The sequence below is a fragment of the Stegostoma tigrinum genome, chromosome 6, assembly GCF_030684315.1.
Source record: "Stegostoma tigrinum isolate sSteTig4 chromosome 6, sSteTig4.hap1, whole genome shotgun sequence".
In the NCBI taxonomy this organism is placed as follows: Eukaryota; Metazoa; Chordata; class Chondrichthyes; order Orectolobiformes; family Stegostomatidae; genus Stegostoma; species Stegostoma tigrinum.
This window is the reverse complement of record NC_081359.1, coordinates 41,243,036-41,264,653: the sequence shown is the minus strand read 5'-3', so window position 1 is coordinate 41,264,653 and position 21,618 is coordinate 41,243,036. Positions and strand designations below refer to the sequence as shown.

At 41.9% G+C, this 21,618-nt stretch overlaps 1 protein-coding gene across 3 annotated transcripts in view; it reads right to left on the bottom strand.

Moving 5' to 3' along the window:
* gpc5a (glypican 5a) overlaps window positions 1-15,653 on the bottom strand; it is a 921,338-nt gene extending 905,685 nt beyond the window's left edge. For all 3 annotated transcript variants that reach the window (XM_048532912.2, XM_048532913.2, XM_048532914.2), the window contains exon 1: window positions 15,102-15,653. In XM_048532912.2, the coding sequence (XP_048388869.1) occupies window positions 15,102-15,252 (151 nt within the window). In that variant the 5' untranslated portion in view covers window positions 15,253-15,653. The remainder of the gene's footprint in view (window positions 1-15,101) is intronic.
* Between the last annotated feature and the right edge of the window lie 5,965 nt (window positions 15,654-21,618).

Genomic DNA, 21,618 nt, shown 5'->3' with positions numbered 1-21,618 from the left:
GTTCTTTCAGCTTGCGTTGACCTTTGCTTGAACACTGCAGCAAGCCAGAGACAGAGATGTTGTCCAGGGAACAGGGTGATGTGTTAAAGTGGCAGGAAACACGTAGTTCAGGGTCTTTTTTGTGAGCAGAATGTAGATGTTCTGTGAAGCCGTCACTCAATCTACGCTTTGTTTCCCTCAGTATAGAGCAGACCATGTTGTGAGCAGTGAATGCAGTAGACTAGATTGTGGGAAGTGTAGGTCAAGTGTTGCTTCACCTGGAAGGTACATTTGGGCCCTTGAATAGTGGGGAGGGAGGAGGTAAATGGGCAGATGTTGCACCTTCGCCGGTGACAGGAAGAGGTGCCATAGAGCTGTTGGCGAGTAGGGAGAGGAGGGGTGTGGGGCTGGAGTGAAGGAAATGTGGACCAGGGTATCCTGTAGACAGAGGAACTGAGAGAATGGAATATCGTATATGTTCAGATGAGGCCAAAGTCAACAAGGGAGCCTCCGAAATGTCCACCTTCTTCCTCAACTGAAGATTATCCAGATCTGTTGTCAACAGGGCCTTCAACCAGGTCCGACCCATCTCCCGCGCTTCCACCCTCACACCTCCTCTTCCCTCCCCTCGTCCTTGCCTACCATTCCACCAGCATCCACATCCAGAAGCTCATCAGGCGCCATTTCCGCCATCTCCAGCAAGATACCACCACCAGATGCATTTTTCCCTCCTCTCCCTTGTCTGCCTTCTGCAGGATTCCCTCCAGGGCACCTTCGTCCACAATTCCTTCCCCTGCAATCAGCAAAGGTGCAATACCTGGCCATTTACCTTCTTCAGAAATGGGGGAAGGGAAGGGGGCTCTGAGATAAATAGAGAGAGAGGGAGAGTCAGACTGGGGAAGGTAGGTCGGATGGTAATAGGTGAGTGCAGGTAGGGAATGGTGGGGATTGTAAGAATCCCAGTGAGGTGGGAGAGCGGATAGGTGGAAGACGGACAGGTCAAGGAGGCGGAGATGAGAGGGAGAGTTGGTCATATTGTGAGGCCAGGTGTGGGAGATTTTGAAGCTAGTGAAGTCCACATTGAGACCATTGGGTTGTGGGCTCCCAAGGCAGAATATGAGGTGCCACTCATCCAGTTTGCGGGTGGCATCATGGTGACACTGGAGGAGGCCCAGAATGGACATGACGTCCTGGAAGTGGTTCGCGACTGTAAGGTATTGTCGTAAACCAAGTGCAAGTACTCTACAAAGTGGTCTTCAAGCCTCTGCGTGGTCTCACCAATGCACAGGAGGCCACATTGAGAACAGAGGATACAATAGACACAAAGTCTCTGGCTTGCTGCAGTGTTCTAGTGAAGCTCAACGCAAGCTGGAAAAACATGGTGGACAATGGGGAACGTGTGGATGTGGTGGATCTGGATTTCCAGAAGGCATTTGACAAGGTGCCACACCAAAGGCTGCTACATAAGATAAAGTTGCATGGTATTACAGGTACTGTGTTGGCATTGATAGAGGATTGGTTGATCAGTAGAAAGCAAAGGGTAGGGGTAAATGGGTATTTTTCTGGTTGGTGGTCAGTGGCTAGTGGTGTGCCTCAGGGATCAGTGTTGGGACCGCAATTGGTTATATTTGACATAGACGATTTGGAGCTGGGGACTAAGTGTGGTGTGTCAAAATTTGCAGATGACACTAAGGTGAGTGGTAGAGCAAAGTGTGCAGAAGACACTGAAAGTCTGCAAAGGGATATAGCTAGTCTAAGTGAGAAGGCAAAGGTCTGGCAGATGGAGTACAATGTTGATAAGTGTGAGGTCGTCCATTTTCATAGGAGTAACAGCAAAATGGACTATGTTTTAAATGGTAAAAATTGCAGCACGCTGCTGTGCAAAGGGACTTGAGTATCCTTGTGCATGAATCGCTGAAGGCGAGATTGCAGGCGCAACGGGTGATTAAAAAGGCAAATGGAATTTTGTCTGCCATTGCTCGAGGGATGGAGTTTAAAAACAGGAGGCTATGCTGCAGCTGTATAGGGTCCTGCTGAGGCCACACCTGGAGTACTGTGTGCAGTTTTGGTCTCCTTACTTGAGAAGAGATATGCAAGCACTGGAGGGGGTGCAGAGGAGATTCACTCGGATGATTCCAGAGTTGAGAGGGTTGGATTATGAGGAGAGACTGAGTAGACTGGGCTTATACTCATTGAAATTCAGAAGAATGAGGGGAGATCTTATAGAAACATAAGATTATGAAGGGAATAGATAAAGTGGAGGCAGGGGAGTTGTTTCCGCCAGCACATTAAAATAGGACTAGAGGGCATCACCTCAAAATAAAGGGAAGCAGATGTAGGACTGAGGTCAGGAGGAACTTTTTCACTCAAAGGGTTGTGAATCTGTGGAATTCCCTGCCCAGTGAAGCGGTTGAAGCTACCTCAGTAAATGTTTTTAAGGCAAGGCTAGATAAATTTTTGAACAATAAAGGAATTAAGGGTTATGGTGAGTGGGTGGGTAAGTGGAGCTGAGTCTCAAAGATCAGCCATGATCTTATTAAATGGCAGGGCAGGCTCGAGGGGCCAGATGGCCTACTCCTGCTCCTAGTTCTTATGTTCTAACATCACCTCATTCTCCACTTGGGGACCCTGCAGCCCTCCAGACTCAATATCAAGTTCAATAATTTTAGGGCTTAACCTCTCCCATGTCCCAACCCCTACCCCACACACCAGGCTTCTTCCCATATAGTGTGCAATGGCAGGCTGTTTTTCGTCACTAATTGTGCCCATTAACAACTATTCACTCTCCCAGCCTGATCGTTATCAACTCTTTGTCTGTCCAACTGCTCTTCTTTCTCTTTATGTTCTATCCTATCGTTTACTCCCTTTCTTGTCTCCCTACCCTTTTCTAAGCATATAAACTGACGTTTACCTAGCCATCATCAGTTCTGAGTAAGGGTCACCAGACCCGAAATGTTAACTCTGTTTTTTCCTACATAGATGCTGCCAGATCTGCTGAGCTTTTCCAGCAAATTTGTTTATGTCACCTAGAGATGCAATGGTACTACCATCACTGAATCCATGGCAATTAACATTCTAAAGCTTCCCTTTAACTAAAAAGAGAACAGGACAAACCAAATCTAAATTGTAGCCGGAAATTTTGTCGCGAGTACCCACCTCTTGATTCTGCAGAAACCTGCCCATCATCTACAAGGCACAAGTCAAGAATACTCTTCCCTTGTTTGCATGAGTGCAGCTCCAACAACACTTGACTAACACCCCATCTACCAGCTTCAACACTCACTCTCTTCATCATTGACACACAGTGTAGCAACGTGCACCATCCACAAAATGCTGTGCAGAAATTCACAAAGGCTCCTTGGAAATCACTTTCCAAATCTTTGACCTCTACAACTCAGAAGAACAAGACAAACATATGCAATGGAACATCACCACCTGCAAGTCTCTTTTAAATCATGCACCATCCTGACTTGGAACTCGATCACTATCACTTGATCAAAATCTTGACACTACCTTTCTAACAACACGTACGTAGCTACATCTCTAGGGCTTGAAGGTAGCTCACCATTTTCTCCTCAGACAACCAAATTCACATAAACAAGTAAAATAAACTATACTTAGCTGACAGAGATAGTAGGAACTGCCGATGCTGAAGAATCCGAGATAACACGGTGTGAAACTGGATGAACACAGCAGGCCAAGCAGCATCAGATGAGCAAGGAAGTTTGACATTTCGGGCATAACTTCAAACAATGAATTCTGTCTGCCAAACTGACTTGATCTTCACCACCATCATCAGCCCCCAACTCCAACTCAAGTTTTTTTTTCTGTAACATGTCTTTTAGAACATAGAACATAGAACAGTACAGCACAGAACAGGCCCTTCAGCCCACAATGTTGTGCCGACCATTGATCCTCATGTATGCACCCTCAAATTTCTGTGACCATATACATGTCCAGCAGTCTCTTAAATGACCCCAATGACCTTGCTTCCACAACTGCTGCTGGCAACGCATTCCATGCTCTCACAACTCTCTGCGTAAAGAACCTGCCTCTGACATCCCCTCTATACTTTCCACCAACCAGCTTAAAACTATGACCCCTCGTGCTAGCCATTTCTGCCCTGGGAAATAGTCTCTGGCTATCAACTCTATCTATGCCTCTCATTATCTTGTATACCTCAATTAGGTCCCCTCTCCTCCTCCTTTTCTCCAATGAAAAGAGACCGAGCTCAGTCAACCTCTCTTCATAAGATAAGCCCTCCAGTCCAGGCAGCATCCTGGTAAACCTCCTCTGAACCCTCTCCAAAGCATCCACATCTTTCCTATAATAGGGCGCCCAGAACTGGACGCAGTATTCCAAGTGCGGTCTAACCAAAGTTTTATAGAGCTGCAACAAGATCTCACGACTCTTAAACTCAATCCCCCTGTTAATGAAAGCCAAAACACCATATGCTTTCTTAACAACCCTGTCCACTTGGGTGGCCATTTTAAACGATCTATGTATCTGCACACCAAGATCCCTCTGTTCCTCCACGCTGCCAAGAATCCTATCCTTAATCCTGTACTCAGCTTTCAAATTCGACCTTCCAAAATGCATCACCTCGCATTTATCCAGGTTGAACTCCATCTGCCACCTCTCAGCCCATCTCTGCATCCTGTCAATGTCCCGCTGCAGCCTACAACAGCCCTCTACACTGTCAACGACACCTCCGACCTTTGTGTCGTCTGCAAACTTGCTGACCCATCCTTCAATTCCCTCGTCCAAGTCATTAATAAAAATTACAAACAGTAGAGGCCCAAGGACAGAGCCCTGTGGAACTCCACTCACCAGTAGTTTTACATTCAATCATTCAATCAGAAGTCATCTATATTCTGACATGGGCACCTATTTTGGTTCTACTCCTAATCTTCTCAACAAACACCACCTCTTCCTTAGCCTTTTTTTCTATGACCACTTTAATATCCAATTTAACATAACCTTACCCTGGTCTGTTCCACTTGATTGTTGCCCACTTTCAATACCACAAAATGCAAATTTTACACCTTTCTTCAGCTCCAGTGAAGAATCATTGGACTTGGAATGTTAAATCAATTAACTCTATCTATCTCTGTACAGATGCTGCCAAGCTTGCTGAATTTCCCCAGTACTTTCTGTTTTTGGTTAAGTGTACACGTTTTTCCTATTGTGAACAGAATGTGTATGACAGATTTTTATTTAAATATCTGACAAAGATTCTACATACGTAGCCTTAGAGATTCATATACCTAATTGTTAAAATTATGCCAGAAAACTAAGTGTTTTTGATTGGTTTTCCCACTTTAGGCATTTTAAGTGACCTCTGGCACAATGTACAGATTATGCTTTAACATTACAAACAAAACCAGAATTTGCTATAGGCATAAGAATCAAATGTGTAAACAGTCCTCTACAGTCTTGTGCAAGGGGTTTTCTTTCAATAATCTTCTCCAGCATCAGTATTCAATATTGCAGGTTAGTGTAAAGTTTCATGAATTGCTGTAACAATAGATCATCACTTTGATGAGAGAAGAATAAAACTATCACTGGCTCTAACCCCACCTCTTTGACCTCTCTGTCTCCTCTCACCCTATCTTCTCTTTTATCCTTCTTCTATCCGCCCTCCCCCCCCGCCTCCCAATTTACTTCAGAATCCCCTTCGCCTCCCACATTTCTGAAGAAGGGTCCTGACCCAAAATGTCAAGCTTCCCTGCTTCTCTGATGCTGCTTGGCCCACTGTGTTCATCCAGCTTCACACCATGTTATCTCAGATTCTCCAGCATCGGCAGTTCCTACTACCTCATAAACAAAAAGTGCCTGGGTTCCAGGAGAATGCGATAAGCTCGGTACAGAATTGGCACAATGGTATATAACAAAGGGTAATTATTGACAGATGTCAAGGAGCATTATCAGGCATTTTGCAAACAATATAAAAAGTAGCCACATGGTTGATGGCAAGGAGGGAAACTGCAGACTAAACAGGAAAATATTAATGCACGGTCTGGTCAGCAGGCAAGTAGCAAATGGAATTCAATCGGAAAAAGTGTGAGGTGATTCATTTGAGAAAGTCACGAAAGGCAAAGGAATACACAGCAAATGGGAGAATACTTCGAGGTAGAAAAGTAATGGATGTTGGAGTCCATGCCAAATCCCTGAAGGTAGCATGTCACATTGTTAAGTTGATTAAGCAGGCATATGGAATCCTTTCCTTTACTAACTGAGACATAGACTGTAAAAGCCGGAAGGTTATGCTAGAACATAATAAATCAATTGTTAGGTCATAACTAAAGTATTACTTGCAGTTCCGGTCACTTCATTACAGAAAGAATGTAATACATGAGACATAATACAGAAGATATTTATGAGAATCTTGCCACGGCTGGGAAATTGCATCTATGAGGAAAGATTGGATAGGGTAGGGCTGACATCCTTTGAACAAAGGACGCTGAGGAGAAATTTGATGACAGGGACCTGGATGGAGTGTATGGAAAGAACCTAACTATCTTAGAAGAGGGATCAATGACGAGGGGTCATAGAACTAAAGCAGAAACAATAGAGGGGAGATAGTAAAACATCTTTCACCCCAGAGGTTGTAGGCATCCAGAACTCATTGTCTGAAAAGGCTAGCCAAAGCAGAAGTCTTTGACTCATATAAGATGTGCCTGGATATGCACCTCAAGTACCGTAACCCTCAGAAATAGGGCCATATCTTAGAAAGTGAGGGAAACTCAGCATGTCTGCATGCATCTGTGGAGAGAAAGCTGAATTAATATTTTGAGTCCAGTGACCCTTCTTCAGAACTGATAGTAGCTAGGAAAATGTGACCCATATGCTTGAGACAGAGGGTGGTGGTGGGAAGGAGTCACTAGATAGGTGGCGATGGAGCCAGAGAAAAGGCCGACAAAAGGATGGATAATGGTAGGCTAGGGAAGGAGAAAAGCTGAAAATGGGACTATTACTAGGTGAAAATAAGTTGGCTTCACAGAAAGCTGCCCAAATCAGTTCTGAAGAAGAATTACTGGACTTGAAATGTTAACACAGGTGCTGCCAGATTTGCTGAGGCTCTCCAGCAATATCTCTTTTAGTTTCAGATATTCAATGTTCAGAGTTATTTGTTTCATTTCATGCTGGAAAGTTAGATTGGGCTGTGTGTATCATGTTTCAGCTGACTCAGACGTCATTCGTCAAATGGCCTCTTTCTGTGCTGTACACATTATCTCTGATTCTGAAAAAGATGTTGGTATGAATGTGCATGTCCCGTTGCTGAGACTGAAAGGTTTGACTTACAAGGACAGGCTGAACATACTGGAGTCTTTTTTTCACCTGCAGCGTTGGAGGCTGAGGCATGACCTTACAGAGTTTTACAAAATCATGAAGAGCATAGACAGATGGGAAACTTTTGACCTTGAGCAGGTGAGTCCAAAACTAGAGGGCAGAGGTTTAAGGTGAGAGGGGAAAGATTTAAAAAGGGCCTGGGGGTAACTTTTTCACACAGAGTGGTGCATGCATGAAATAAGCTTCACAGGTACAATCACAACATTTAAAAGGCATCTGAGTGGGTATATCAATTGGAAACATATACAGGTATATGGGCCAAACGCAGGCAAATGGGACTACATCAGATTGGGATGTCTGGTCGGCGCAGACTAGTTGGATCAATAGGTCTGATTCCTGCTGTATGACTTTATCACTCCATAACATCCTCAGGTCACACAGACACATATATATGAGAAAGTGCAGATAAAGAGTGTGATTAAGTTTGTGTGTAAGTCCAGACAAAACCGTAAAGAAATATGACATTATCCTTCTTGCCAATATTTCTAAAGGACAGCAGTAAATGGTTAAAACTTAAAACAGTTGAAGGAGTTCAGATAGCCGTTGGAGTACCATTACAACAACCTACATTTGCAGAAGGACAAGATGATAACATTGCAAAATAAACAGGATCTTAAGTTCTAATACTTGGTCATTGAATAAAGGTGTTGTTAGGGGTTAATGTTAAAATTACCAGAAATCATTGTTAGCCTTCAGCTGAAATGCTTTGTGTGGTTTTGGGCTCCTTATTTCAGAAACATATCACAGTCAGAAAGGATACAGAAGAGTGCTACCGAGTGATATTGAGAACAGAGGATTTAATCATGAAGGTACTTAATTAACTGATCATAAATAGACAATTAATTCTAACTATTAATCACAGCATCCCCTGGATGAACATCTAAAGAGAATTGTTTTGATGATTCACCATGATGATGTCTCATAAGATGGTCAGATCTGGCCTGTTCGGCGACAACAGTGGATATTTCTGAGTGATGTACTGAAGTGTTCAAAATTATGAAGGGGTTATACGCACTCAATTGAAGAAAGATTGCTACTCATAACTGTGAGCCAATTTATGAGAACAAAGAACAGAGATACAACATTAAATGCAAGATATTTGGGACAGAGGGGAGAAAGATTGTTTGCTAAAATAAACAACTGAGACATTCTAAGAAGGTGCAATCACAATGAGCAGTTGATGCGCAAACATTTAAATCAGAATAGATAAATAGTTGAAAGAAAGGGGTCAAAAAGAATAAGAAGCAGGCATGCAAGTTAGAGAAAAAACTGTTGCAAATTGAATGATGAACATCAATTCAAGTTGATTGGACTGAACTGCCTCCGTCCATATTTCAATTTCTATGGATGGGCACATTTCTGTTAAGAAACTATTATCTTCAGCAAAATAGTAAGTGAAACAAAAAAAAATCAATGGAAAACAATGAAGATATATAACTACATGTGGTTCAATTAAGAAAATGAGATGAACCCACTGTTCCACCCAAACCACATTATGCTATGAGCAAAAATGAAGCAATTTAATACTGTAGTTGTATTTAACATTATAACTGAGATAATTATTACTTTCCCAATGCATATTTTGATTTTATTTATAATACATATTGGTCAAGTAACAAAGTATCTCCTTTGAGTCACACATGTTATTCGGATTCCAATGATACAAAACAGAGAGGGAAATTGCAAAACTGAAATCTAATTATATTCATTTATTATAAAATGTTCAATACTGAATGTTTAAAAATTCATAATTATTACCAGAACAAGACTGGATAAGTTCAGGGGAAATCATTTGTTACTTTATTCAATGATTGTGTAAACTTGTACAGCGCGGTGGCTCAGTATTACCACTTCTACCTTACAGCACCATGGACATGGGTTTGATTCCAGCCTCGGGTGACTTCGTACTTTCTCCTCGTGTTGCATAGGCTTCCTTCCACAGTCCAGAGGTGTACAGATTAGGTGGAAAATACAGGGTTACAGGGATGCAGTGGGATACTCTTTGAAGGGTTGGTGTGGGCTTGATGGGTAAAATGGCCTGCTTCTACACTTAAGAGATTCTATGATATGGACCCTATTATTGGAGTAATGCCTCTCAACGCATAGGTATTGGTCCAACTTTTCATCATATATGCAGCATGCTAGTGGAATTCTTGAAATGTTGGTGCAAATTTCAGGACTGTAACAAATGAAAGGACAATTTTTTATCCCCATTATGTTGTCAGTGGTGTTTTAAGAAATAATGTGCAGTCAGTAAATTCTATCCAATATATACAGGAGACATAATTTTTTTGTATAACAGATTATGTTAAGGAAGTCTGCCATAATTTCATCAAACACCATCAGCACAAAGCATCTCAATGTTGAATGAATTGAATGAAGCAGCACAGATGCAAAACACATTACAGAACATAAGCGATTCCAGGTAATGATTTCAGTACTGTCATGTAATCCAAGTTCACTTAGTAGTTATAAGCAGTTCTAGCCTTCCTTTTGTATTTGTAATGTCATCCAAATGCCTCAATTTGTGTAGTCATTTCCCAGCATCGAGTACTCTCTGCAAAATGTAATTAATAATTCCCATGGCACTGCACTCTGTCAGTATTAATCAGATAGATTTGTACAAACTAATGCAAGACGTTAGACTATTCTTTTTCTGTTTTGTTACAACAGAACAACTTCATTTACAAGATTTTATTGAAACACATGCCCTGCCAATTGAGTCCACAACAATCTATGCCTTGATTTTAAAATAGCTGTATATTTGACGCGGGAAATAATACGAGCACATCTAATATTTTGATTTAGTTCCTCAACCTACACAGCCCAGATCAAATAGTTTCCAAGTATAAAATTTTGATTTTCAGGAAGAAATAATCAATATTCAATTGATAATTTTGTGCCAACTAATGATTATAGCTTTTACGTGTACTCTTCATTGACATCACATGAAAGTAAAACACAGAAGTCAATAAATACTTTGTTTACCTAAAGAAATTATGTCAATTAATTTTTTTAAAATGCAAGTTAAATCTATGGGTAGGACAGTGGTTCAGTGGTTAGCACTGCTACCTTACAGTACCAGGGACCCAGATTCAATTCCAGCTCCAGGCTGTATGGAGTTTACATGATCTTCCTGCATCAATGTGGCTTTCCTCCCACAATCCAAAGATTTGCACATTGGGTGGATTGCCCATAGTGACCAGGGATGTGCAGGTTAAGTGGATTAGCCATGGGAAATACAGGGTTACAGTGATGGGTGAGATGCTCTTTGGAGAGTCAGTGTACATGTGTTGGGAAAAATGGCCTGCTATCACTCTGTAGGGATTCTACGAAAACTTGTGACTGTATTTTGTTAAGCTGAAAATGAGAATCTAAAAACTCCTGATTAAAGCACAAATTATGAACTATGATGATACAAATTTAATTCAGCTTGCCAACTTTCAGTTTATTTTTAAATCATTCTAAGTAAGAGGCAATGTTGTCCATTAATGTTCAAAGGTGTCATATTTATGATCAAAGTTAATTTACAGCCCCATGCATCAAAGAAGCTAATTCACCAATTCCTTCTCAAGGTCAATTATGGATAGGTAACATCCATGGATGACTACATACCATGATTCTTTTTAAAAGTATATGAAGAACAAGCCTATAAATTCATTGAAGCATACTCTACAAATATGTACAAATATAATTATCACTGACATTCCAGGGCAATTTCCTCTGCATGCCCACCTCTCCTGTTGTTATTCCACACTATTTCTATACCAATAAAAACCCAAAGAACTGCAGATGCTGTAAATCAGAACAAAAGCAGAAGTTGCTGGAAAAGCTCAGAAGGCCTGGCAGCATCTGTGAAGAAAAATCAGAGTTAATGTTTTGGGGTTGGTGACCCTTCTGAGGAACTTCTCAGCAATTTCTATTTCCATTCTAACGTCTGGATGAACTACATAATAAGCTATAATTGCTTACAGGATTGTCGAGCCAAATATAATCCCACATAATGCAGAAATCTGTATTAGTTTATGAAAGTATGTTCACTTTTTAATACTCTATAAAGAACAGTGATAAGTTCCTCCATTGCGTTAATGAACAGGAAACATTTACACAGCAGCAGTTGCTTTATGAGAATGTCTTTCTGTTTACTGAAGGAGAAATGCCCATTTTATGGAATTTGTTTACATTGTAGCTCTGACAAGTTAGCACAAAGACCTACGTCATATGCTGCCTACAACAACTATTCTTTTTCCAACATTTTTATTAACAATTGAAGAAAAATAGTATCAGAAAATATCCTTTTTGGTGTTTCATTTAAAGTTACAAAAATAGCTAATAACAAAAAAAAAGATAAGATTTTACAACTGGCATCTCCAGGGACTGAAAAGTCTGAAATAAAAATGAAATTTCTTTTAACCGTGACGATAGCAGATTCTTTACATGCAAAGATCATGGTAAGACTTGTCTTTGTGATAACTGGCTTGATTGTCAGAGACTGAAGAGTTCAGATTGATCTGCAGGCTCTTGAGTAGCTACAGCATCAGCCCTCATGATTTCTCTGAGCTCTGGCACAAACAAACAGACTCCACCAGTTGCTCGTGTTTTTCTTTGTCAGTTTCCCATTTGTTTGTTTTGAACGTGTAGGTTGCTTTCTTGGTTCTTGTGCGTCAACTGTCTGTGTCAGCAGCTTCCAACTCATCCACTAACTGGTCAAATATTAGCCAGAAAAGGTTCTCTTTTCAGCTGGCCATTGAAGCACTTGTGATGTTCTTTGATCTCCAGTGAATGTAATTCACCATAAAGAACTGCTGGCATTCTAGAACCCTCTAAACATGGCATATGTCCTGCCTCATCCAAGTGACATTCAAGAGAACACATCTGTTTCTGGATAGATTGGCTGTATTGGGGGCTTCATTCTCAGCATGTCCACTGATGTTCATGATGAATCAAAGACAGCACAGATGGAAGCTCTCTGACAATCATTTTTTTTTCCTGTGAAGATCCATGTTTGCAATTCCTTCAAAAGAGTGCTGGTGATCGCCATTCCTTTACTTGAGTTTTGTTAGATATGCGTAATGGAAGCTTTTGCCAGATGCTTTTGCAAAACATCAAAAGAAACTATTAACTTTGGACAGTTAAGTGTCTATGTCCTTGGTGAACGTGGCTTCATTTGAAATAAGGCTATCCAGATAGGTAATCTGTGCTAATCTCCTGAATTTGCCTCTGTCATTGCAGACGTGCAGTGGAGTGTAATTTCCTCAGGACTGTGGTGGGTACAGTACGTGTGTTTTCTTTAGGCTAACAGTAAAATCAAAAAAGCATTTGCTGCCCCTGAGCAACAGTTTATAATGAATTGCATTCTCTCCTCTATATGTGCCAGAAGGGCACAATCATCAGCTACACGATAAGCTCTCAAGTGATTTTGTATGTGCCAGTAATTACCGTAAATTGAGGACTGCTGTCTCTTAAAAAGCAGACATGTATGCCTTTTTTCAGGCATATCTTTGCCTCTTCACTAGGCAAAACAAATAACAGTGCAAAGGGTCGATATCAGATACAACTTTCCTGAAGATTAATGAAGGTAGAGAAGCTGTCTAAGAATGCTCCATTCTACTTGAACTTCTGGCCTAGAGTCTAAGACAGAGGATAGTTAGGAATATTCAAGATCACCCCAACTGAGATTGTTCCTTCCATCAAACACCCTGACTGACTTGTATCGAGCATCTTAGTGAGAGCTATAGAAGAGGCATACAGACCTATGATTTTTCTTTACACTTCTGGATCACTCAACACAAAAATCATGCCTATAGTTCTTCATTGGTTTTGAATATGCACTAACTAACAGGGAGACTTTCTTGGGTTGCTCAGCGGTTAGCACTGCTGCCAAACAGCATCAAGGACCTGCATTTGATTCCAACCTCAGACGACTGTTTGCACATTCTCCCCATGCCTGTGTGAGTTTTTTCTGGGTGCTCCAATTTCCTCTCACTATCCAAGGTTATGCAGGTTAGGTGGCTTGGCCACACTAAATTGCCCACCAGGTCCAGGGATGTGTAGGCTAGGTGGATTAGCCATGGGAAATGCATGATACCAAGTCGAACCAGTATCCATAGAGCTTTAGCAGTGTTTCCTTCCTCTTGTATTCCATGTTTATTTTAAAAAGTGATGTCATAGCCACTTTCTTAACTGGTCCCATCACCTTCAAACATTTATTGGTTTGGTTCCAAGGTCTCTATTCTCCTGCATTCTCTCTAAAGTTGTATCATTTTGTTTATGGTGCCTCTCATCCTTTCTAGTAAAGCGAACCACCTCACACTTGTATGCACTTAATAGCATCTGCCATACGTCCACCCATTCATCAGGTTGCCCTAGGCTTCCTGAAGTCTGTTACTCTCCTTAATGTTTACAGTACTAACTTTTTCAAGTCTTCTGTCATTTGCTAACTTGAAAATCATGCTTTATATATTCAAATAGAAGCATGGTACTAGAAATCTGAAATGAAAACAGAAACTGTCAGAGAAGTTTCTTCAGACATTCAACCTTCGGTCACCAATATTTTATGAGTAAGAACATTTTTCTCAACTCTAGATGAGGTAACTGCATTTTGTTTCAATCTGAAAATATATTCACCATTAATCTTTGCTTCATATCCCATTGTTAATTTCCTGTTCGCACTGACACTGCAAATATTACTGTAAATGGTGCTTTGTAAAGTCCACTCTTTTTAAAAATTCATTCATGGGATGACGGCACCGCTAGCTAGTCAGCATTTATTGTCCATCCCTAATTGCCCAGAAGGCAGTTAGGCGTCAACCGCATTACAGTGGGCCAGAAGTCACATGGAGGCAAGACCAGGTAAGGATAGCAGTTTTGGTTAAAATTGTGATCAGAGATAATGGGAACTGCAGATGCTGGAGAATCCAAGATAACAAAGTGTGAGGCTGGATGAACACAGCAGGCCAAGCAGCATCTCAGGAGCACAAAAGCTGACGTTTCGGACCTAGACCCTTCATCCGTGAAGGGTCTAGGTCCGAAACGTCAGCTTTTGTGCTCCTGAGATGCTGCTTGGCCTGCTGTGTTCATCCAGCCTCACACGTTGTTTTCGAGGATAGCAGTTTCCTTCCTTAAAGGACATTAGTGAACCATGCACATCTAATGAAGGATTCCATGGCAGTGAAAAACAAACATAAAAGTAAATGACAGTAGTTGCAAACATTTCAACTAGTTAATTCGTGGTTTTTGATTTAAATTGACCTAACAGTTTCTATGCAAAACAATAGAAATACCACGGAGATAATGCAGGCTGAATTTTGTCCGGAACTACTCTCTCGCTGCATTACAGCGGCTTTGGCGGAAACGCTCGTTTCCGCGAGACTTATGCCAGAATAGCTGCACAAACCGGAGAAAAATCACATTCTGCAGTTTGTACGAACGCCTCTCCCCCAAAAAGAAATTACACGGTGCCCCGGCTTGAGGCGAACCCGTCTTGGGACTCACTCATCGCCATTCGGATTGTTATCGGTGCCGTTACGATCTCCATCTCAAAGTCATTTCACTGGACTAATTATGCTCCACTGACTTTGGTGTATGGCGGTAAAGCAGTTCCACAATGTATATTTGTGCTCTGTGAAATGATGCAGTATGCTCACAATTGCGGAGGGTGGCTGTCTATTAACATGGGATGCAGAGGGCGCGAGATTTGGGAGTGGGTGCTGGGGAGGAATAGATGATGGTATGTGGAAATAGCTGATAGTAGGTAGTTCGGTGCTCACCTGGCCTGGGGCTCTCTGGCAGCCACCTGGACGGGCCGATCTGTCGCCGCTGGAAAACTTTCTTGACTTCCTGACAGTCGGGGTCAGTTCCATCCAAGGTCCCCAGAAACAAGAGAAGGACAGCCACCTTCACACAAGAGGCGGTCTTCATCTTTATCCGAGTTCCCCGGGCTTCGCCTGGAACATCAACCCCCACCTGGAACTTGCTCAAACTTTTTTTTCTCTGTTTCTTTATATGTATATATTTTCGGCTTTCCCTCCCAACCGGTTTCGCTTGAAAACAAAAACTGAAGCAGTCCCAAACTGAGGCACGATCAAAGTGGCAGTATCCAGCGAGTTTTCTCCACTGTTCCCCGGCTGCTTCTTTTTAAAACTTCAACACGAGTTGAAAATGTCGCAAAGTCACTCGAGAATGATGAGGGGAGTAATGTGAAAAGCTGAAGCGTGGACAGCAACGAGCAGTCTCCGTATTGACCCCATCCCCTCCTCAGGATGAAGTGGTAGGAGTTTCGCACTGAACCACGCTCAATCCTACAGTGAAGCCGCCCAGCGCCCGTCCCTCCGCGAATGAGCGCGTTACTCCCACCAAGCAAACAGCTGCGTGTATTCTGCACTTAAGATCAGAGCCACCCACTGGCTGCCACAGGACTTCAAGCCCCGTGCAGACTTTACACTATGCACACTGGCAATATCATTCTTATTTTTAAATAAAGTCTACATCACCGACGTAAGAGCAGGTCTGGCAGCAGCTATAGAGGGAGAGACATGATTAACGTTTCGAATACAGTATGACTCTTCAGAGTTCACCTGTATTTCCGTTCTGCGTTCGTGTTTCTTTTTGCCCACGTTGAGACTTGCGGCAAAAGCACATAGCTTGGATCAAAGTGTTTCTTTACCCCACCTGGTCCGAACTCTTTTTGAACCAGGAAAAGCGAATCTCCAGCTCGGACCAGTATGTTCGTTCCAAGTTTCACTCTTCTTTCCTTACAACATAGAACATAGAACAATACAGCGCAGAACAGGCCCTTCGGCCCTCCTGAAAATGGGATTACAAATGATTTGAAAATGTGTAAGCATACACCATCGCAGACTCTATAGATTTGTGCTCAGCTGAAAATCATCGGGAATTCTGAAGTAAACTGCAAATGATTTACAGTGAAAAATCAATCATAAAGGGGGCAGCAAGCTCAAATAATTTGCAATGTTTTCTTGTAGTCAAAAGTTGATCTTAAAAGTTTTGTTTTTAATATGAAGCTTTCTGATCACCTTAATTTGAACATTGTGTTGTGTCTCAGGACCTTGTAAAAGTTTCGGCGCACTGGGAGTGTTAACCTTCCCACGGACAGGTTTCCACTGCCCTGTAGCCTCTGTCAAACCGCCAAGCTAAGGTGAGATGTGAATGGATAGCCCTTGAAATCAAAGCCACATTTGACCAAAGGTGTCATCAAGGATTCCTATCAAAACTTGAATCAGTGGGAATCAACAGAAAACTCTCCATTGTTTGGAGTCATATCTGGCATATAGGAGGATAGGATGGCATGGTGGCACAGTGGTTAGCATTATTGCCTCACAGTACCAGGGACCTGCGATCAATTTCAATCTTGGATGACTGGCTGTGTGGAGTTTGCACATTCTTCCAGAGTTTGCATTTCTTCTGGATGCTCCACTTTCCTTCCAGAGTCAAAAGATGTGTAGGCCAGGTGGTTTAACTATGCCAAATGTGGGGTTACAGGAGAAGGCTGGGATGCTCTTCAGAGGGTCTGTGCAGTCTTGGTGGGCTGAATGGCCCCTTTCTGCACTGTATGGATTGTTTGGAAGTTAGTCATCTCACCTGCAGGAGTCAGCATTTTTTTGCATCTTCAGCTGCTTCAGCAATGACCTTCCATCAATCATAATGTCGACGTGGAGATGTATGCCAATGACTGCACATGTTTGGCAACATTCATGAATCTTCAGATTCTGATGCAGTTCATATTCAAGTGCAACAAGACCTGCACAATACCCAAACTCAGCCTGAAAATGGGAAGTAGCATTTGAACCAGATAAATGCCGGTAATGACCATTTCTAATGAGAGACAATTAGCCTACTGCCCCTTGCTATTCAAAGGTGGTACCATCAGTGAATCCCCCATTACCAACATTCTATTGACAAGGAACTCAGCTGGAATCACCATATAAATACAATGACTACTAGAGCAGATCAGTGATGAAGTATACTGCAGTGAATAACTCACCTCCTGACTCCAAAAGCCTGTCTACTATCTAGAAAGCACCAGTCAGAAGTGTAACAGAATACCTCCCACTTGCCTAGATGAGTGCAGCTGCAATAACACTCAAGAAGTTGGACACCATCCAGGACAAATCAGCACACTTGATTGGCACCATGTCCACGAGCATCCATCCCCTCCACCATTGATAGTCAGTAACAATGAGTGCCAGCTACAAGATGTACTGCAGAAATTAATGAAAGATCCTTGGATAATACCTTCCAAACCCATGTCCTTTCCCATCTAGAAGGACAAGGGCACTACATGCATGGCAACACCACCATTTACAAGTTCCCCTCTGAGCCACTCACCATCCTGACATGAAAATATATTGTCACTCCTTCAATGTCATTCAATCAAAATCCTGGAATTCCCACATTGTGCATCTATGTAAAGTACATTGACTACAGCAGTTCAAGAAGGCAGCTTAGCATTGCGTTCTTAAAATCAACTAGGAATGTGCAATAAATGCTGGCCAATTAGCAATATGCACCTCCCATAAGTGAATTTTTAAGAGAAGTATTAAGAGATTTGGGGAAGTACCAAGGACATACCTGAATACTTTGCCATGAAAATAATATGCAATTTAACTTTTGGTTTATTTCAGTGACAAGCTAGTGTAACTGAAGTGAGCAACACAACAGACCTACCAATCACTCCTCCACAGCCCAACCACAATCGATGCACCCAACCTAACTCAATGACCTATCTTAGGAAAACTGCATTCACCCACTTCTGCACCAAATGGAATTATAGCCTCTGGGTGTGAGTCTGGAAAAGCACAGCAGGTCAAACAGTATCCGAGGAGCAGGAAAGTCAATGTTTCAGGCTGATAGATTCTGGCTTCCGCGTCTGCAGTCCTCATTGTCTCTGAATTAGAAGCTCTGACTGAAACTGAGCTGCTCCACTGGAACAGCAGTAGCAATGTGTGCAGATTTGTGGCTGTCCCATTATTCAAGCCAAATCAGTTAAGTGGAATGCTGAAGTCCAAAATGGCAAACCTTAGGAAAAATGAAACTTTGCAAAAGGCTTCAGCAAGTTCCAGTGTAAAAACTACTTTTCCCATTGTCAGCTTGAATTTGCCATCTTGTGCCTGTGAATTGCAGTTCCTGTCAACCACTATAACCAAGTAACAAAAGTTTAACTGACAACGCTGCAGGAAATAAAACAAACTGGAAATGTGCATTTCATTTAAACCATTGCGGAGAAAGTGAAGTAAAAAGTGGATTTTCAGTACTCCACAGCAAGTTTCGTGGGATTGGGTTCTCTACCACTTATACTTTTCACCACCTCCACACCTCTACCATGATTAAGTCCTTGGTAGGAAGGGCTATGGATGGTTTCCCCTCTCTGCTGCCAATTAAGTATTAACCCTACAGGCTAATGTGGGTTTGCAATTGATATCCCTGGGATGGGGTTTTTCCTTCAAAGGCATTCAGTTGCTGATCAAGGGGCTGAGTATCAGGAAGCAATTGTGGAAATGGGATGGGAAGCCCCAACTGTGGGTGTGTCAAGCAAAGCAGATAAAGAAGAATCAGTAGATGCAATAGATTTGGATTTCCAAAAGGCATTCAGTGAGATACCACTTATAATGCCACTTAAGATGAGAGAGAAAGGTAATGTGTTAGCATGGATAGAGAATTGGGTAACTCATAAGAATCAGACAGTTATAAAGTCTTAGAGATTACAGCAGACAGAAAAGGTCATTTGGCCCATTGTGTTCACACTTGTCAAAAACCCATTTTCCAGCACTTGGCCCCTAACATTGTATACATTGGTATCACAAGTGCACCAGATTCCAAACACCTTCTGGGTGAAAAGGATTTTGCTCACTTCTTCTCTAAACCTCTTGCATCTTAACTTCAATCTGTGCCATCTGTTCATTGATCCCTTCTTCAAGGAGAAAAGTTTCTTCCTGTTAACCCTATCTATGCACCTCATAATTTTGTATATCTCAATATTTCCTCTCTCAATCTCCTCTGATCCAAAGAAAACAATCACAGTCTGTCCAATCTCTCTTCATAAGTGTAACTGTCCAACGCAGGCAATAACTTGGTAAATCTCCTTCACACTCTCTCCAGTGCTATCACATTCTTGCTATAATGTGGATTTCAGAACTGTTCACAATACTCTTGTAGTGGCATAATCAATGTTTTTGCATAACCTTCTTGTTTTTAAATTCTATTGCAAGACTCATTAAGGCAAAAGTTGGGCTAATTGGAGCATTTTTAGGATGGCAACCTGTAACCAGTTGTGTGCTGCAAGGGTCAGTGGGAGGGGCCACAATTATTTACAAGCTCTATTAATGACTTGCGTGAGCTAAGTGAATGTACTATAGTCAAGTTTGCAGATGACACATAGATATGTGGGATGCAAGAAGTGAAGATAATTCAAATTGTCTAGAGAGGAATGTGGACAGGTTATGTGAGTGGAACAAAAAATCTTGACAAATGGAATGCAGTGTGGGAACATGTGAAGTTATTCACTTTGGTTAGAAGATTTAAAAAGCTGAACATTATTTAAGTGGGGAAAGACTGCAAAAAACTTCAAGCTTGAGCATGAATCAAAAAAAGATAACATCCAAGTACAGTGGGTAATTTGACAGAATTGTTATTATTAGAAGGCTACTTGGCCTATCATTTCTGCTTGACACTGGCTCTTTTACCTAGTGACAATCTACTGCCTTTTCTCCATTAAACCCACACACCATTTCTATAGAAATGTTCTTCCAGTGTCCATATGATTGCTTTGATTGAAGGATCTTCACCACACTTCCAGGCAATGCATACCAGTGGAACGCAAATGGAATATTGCCTCTATGTCAAAGGGAATAGAATATAAAAGTAGGGAGGTCTTTCAAAAAAAAAGCACTGGTCAGACAATAACTAGAATATTATGAACAGCTTTGGTCCCCTTATCTGAGGAAAGACACAATGACATTGGAGACTGTCCAGAGAATTTTCATTAGATTATCTGTGTGTATCAGGGAGATTTTCTAATGAGGAGAAATTGAGTAGGCCAGGCTCATACCCATTGAAATTTAGGAGAATGAAAGGAGACCTTGTTGAAGCTTACAAAATCCTTAGAGTTTGTCAAGGTAGAATTAGAAAGAGCATAGGACCATAGGGCATAATCTCAAAAGGAGGGGTTGTCAGTTTAAAACAGAGATTAGGAAGAATATCTTCTCTCAGGGGATAGTGAATTTGTGGACTTTTTACTGCAGAGAAGTGTCAATGCGGAATGTAAACAGTGTGGTTTCAGTTCCTGTACCAGCTGAGGTTACCAGGAAGCTCCCTCTTTCTCAACGTCTCCCATTGCCTGAGACACGGTGATCCTCAGGTCTAAATACTATTAGTTGCTTCCCTTTCATGGGAGAGCAACCTTATGGTCTGCTAGGACTTTGGAAACTATATTTTGAAGAAGCAGTTCTACTGCTTTGATCAATCATTGCACCTCTTGTACAAGGCAGCCAGGTTATCTCATGTTGTGGTAATTCACTGTGCACTGCTCAACATGACAATATAGAGAAACTTGGACTTTGATCAACAGGGAGATTAGAATTCATAACCTCCTTCGAGAAGGACAGGGAGGAAGAAGAAGTGAAGCACAAAACAAGTGTTGCAAATGAGCCATGTGCCACGGCACTGGAGGAGGACTGCAAAGATTGTCAAAGACTGTCAGGCTAGCAGGCTGCAAGGACTATGCAAATGCAGCAAGATTTCATCTGAGCACATCTCATCATTTTGACAAGTGACTTTTCATACATCTTCCATCAGAGGACTATCATCCAGCCGAGGTACACAGCTGAGGAATTCTCTTGCCAACTATTGAGAATGGGGTCTCCAATGCCACATTCTCTCAGAACAAAATCATAGCAACTGCAGTCCACCAGCAACCCACCCCCTGATTCACACCTCCTTAGATTTTAAGCAATTGCAAAGCTTTCATAATTCCAGAGGATAATAAAATGTGAGGCTGGATGAACACAGCAGGCCAAGCAGCATCTCAGGAGCACAAAAGCTGACGTTTCGGGCCTAGACCCTTCATCAGAGGAACTTGATGCTACCTGCAGAAAACTTCCCAAGCTAGTGCTGGCCCCTGATGTCTCTGCCAGTCTATTGTTTCAAGAAACATAGGACCAATCATGGCTATCATTCACTTTTCAAAGGGCGTTTGGTAACTAAGACTCATTTCTAAACCACAGCTGGAAACACTAATTGTATGAATATTGTTAGCACCTTCTGGGATCT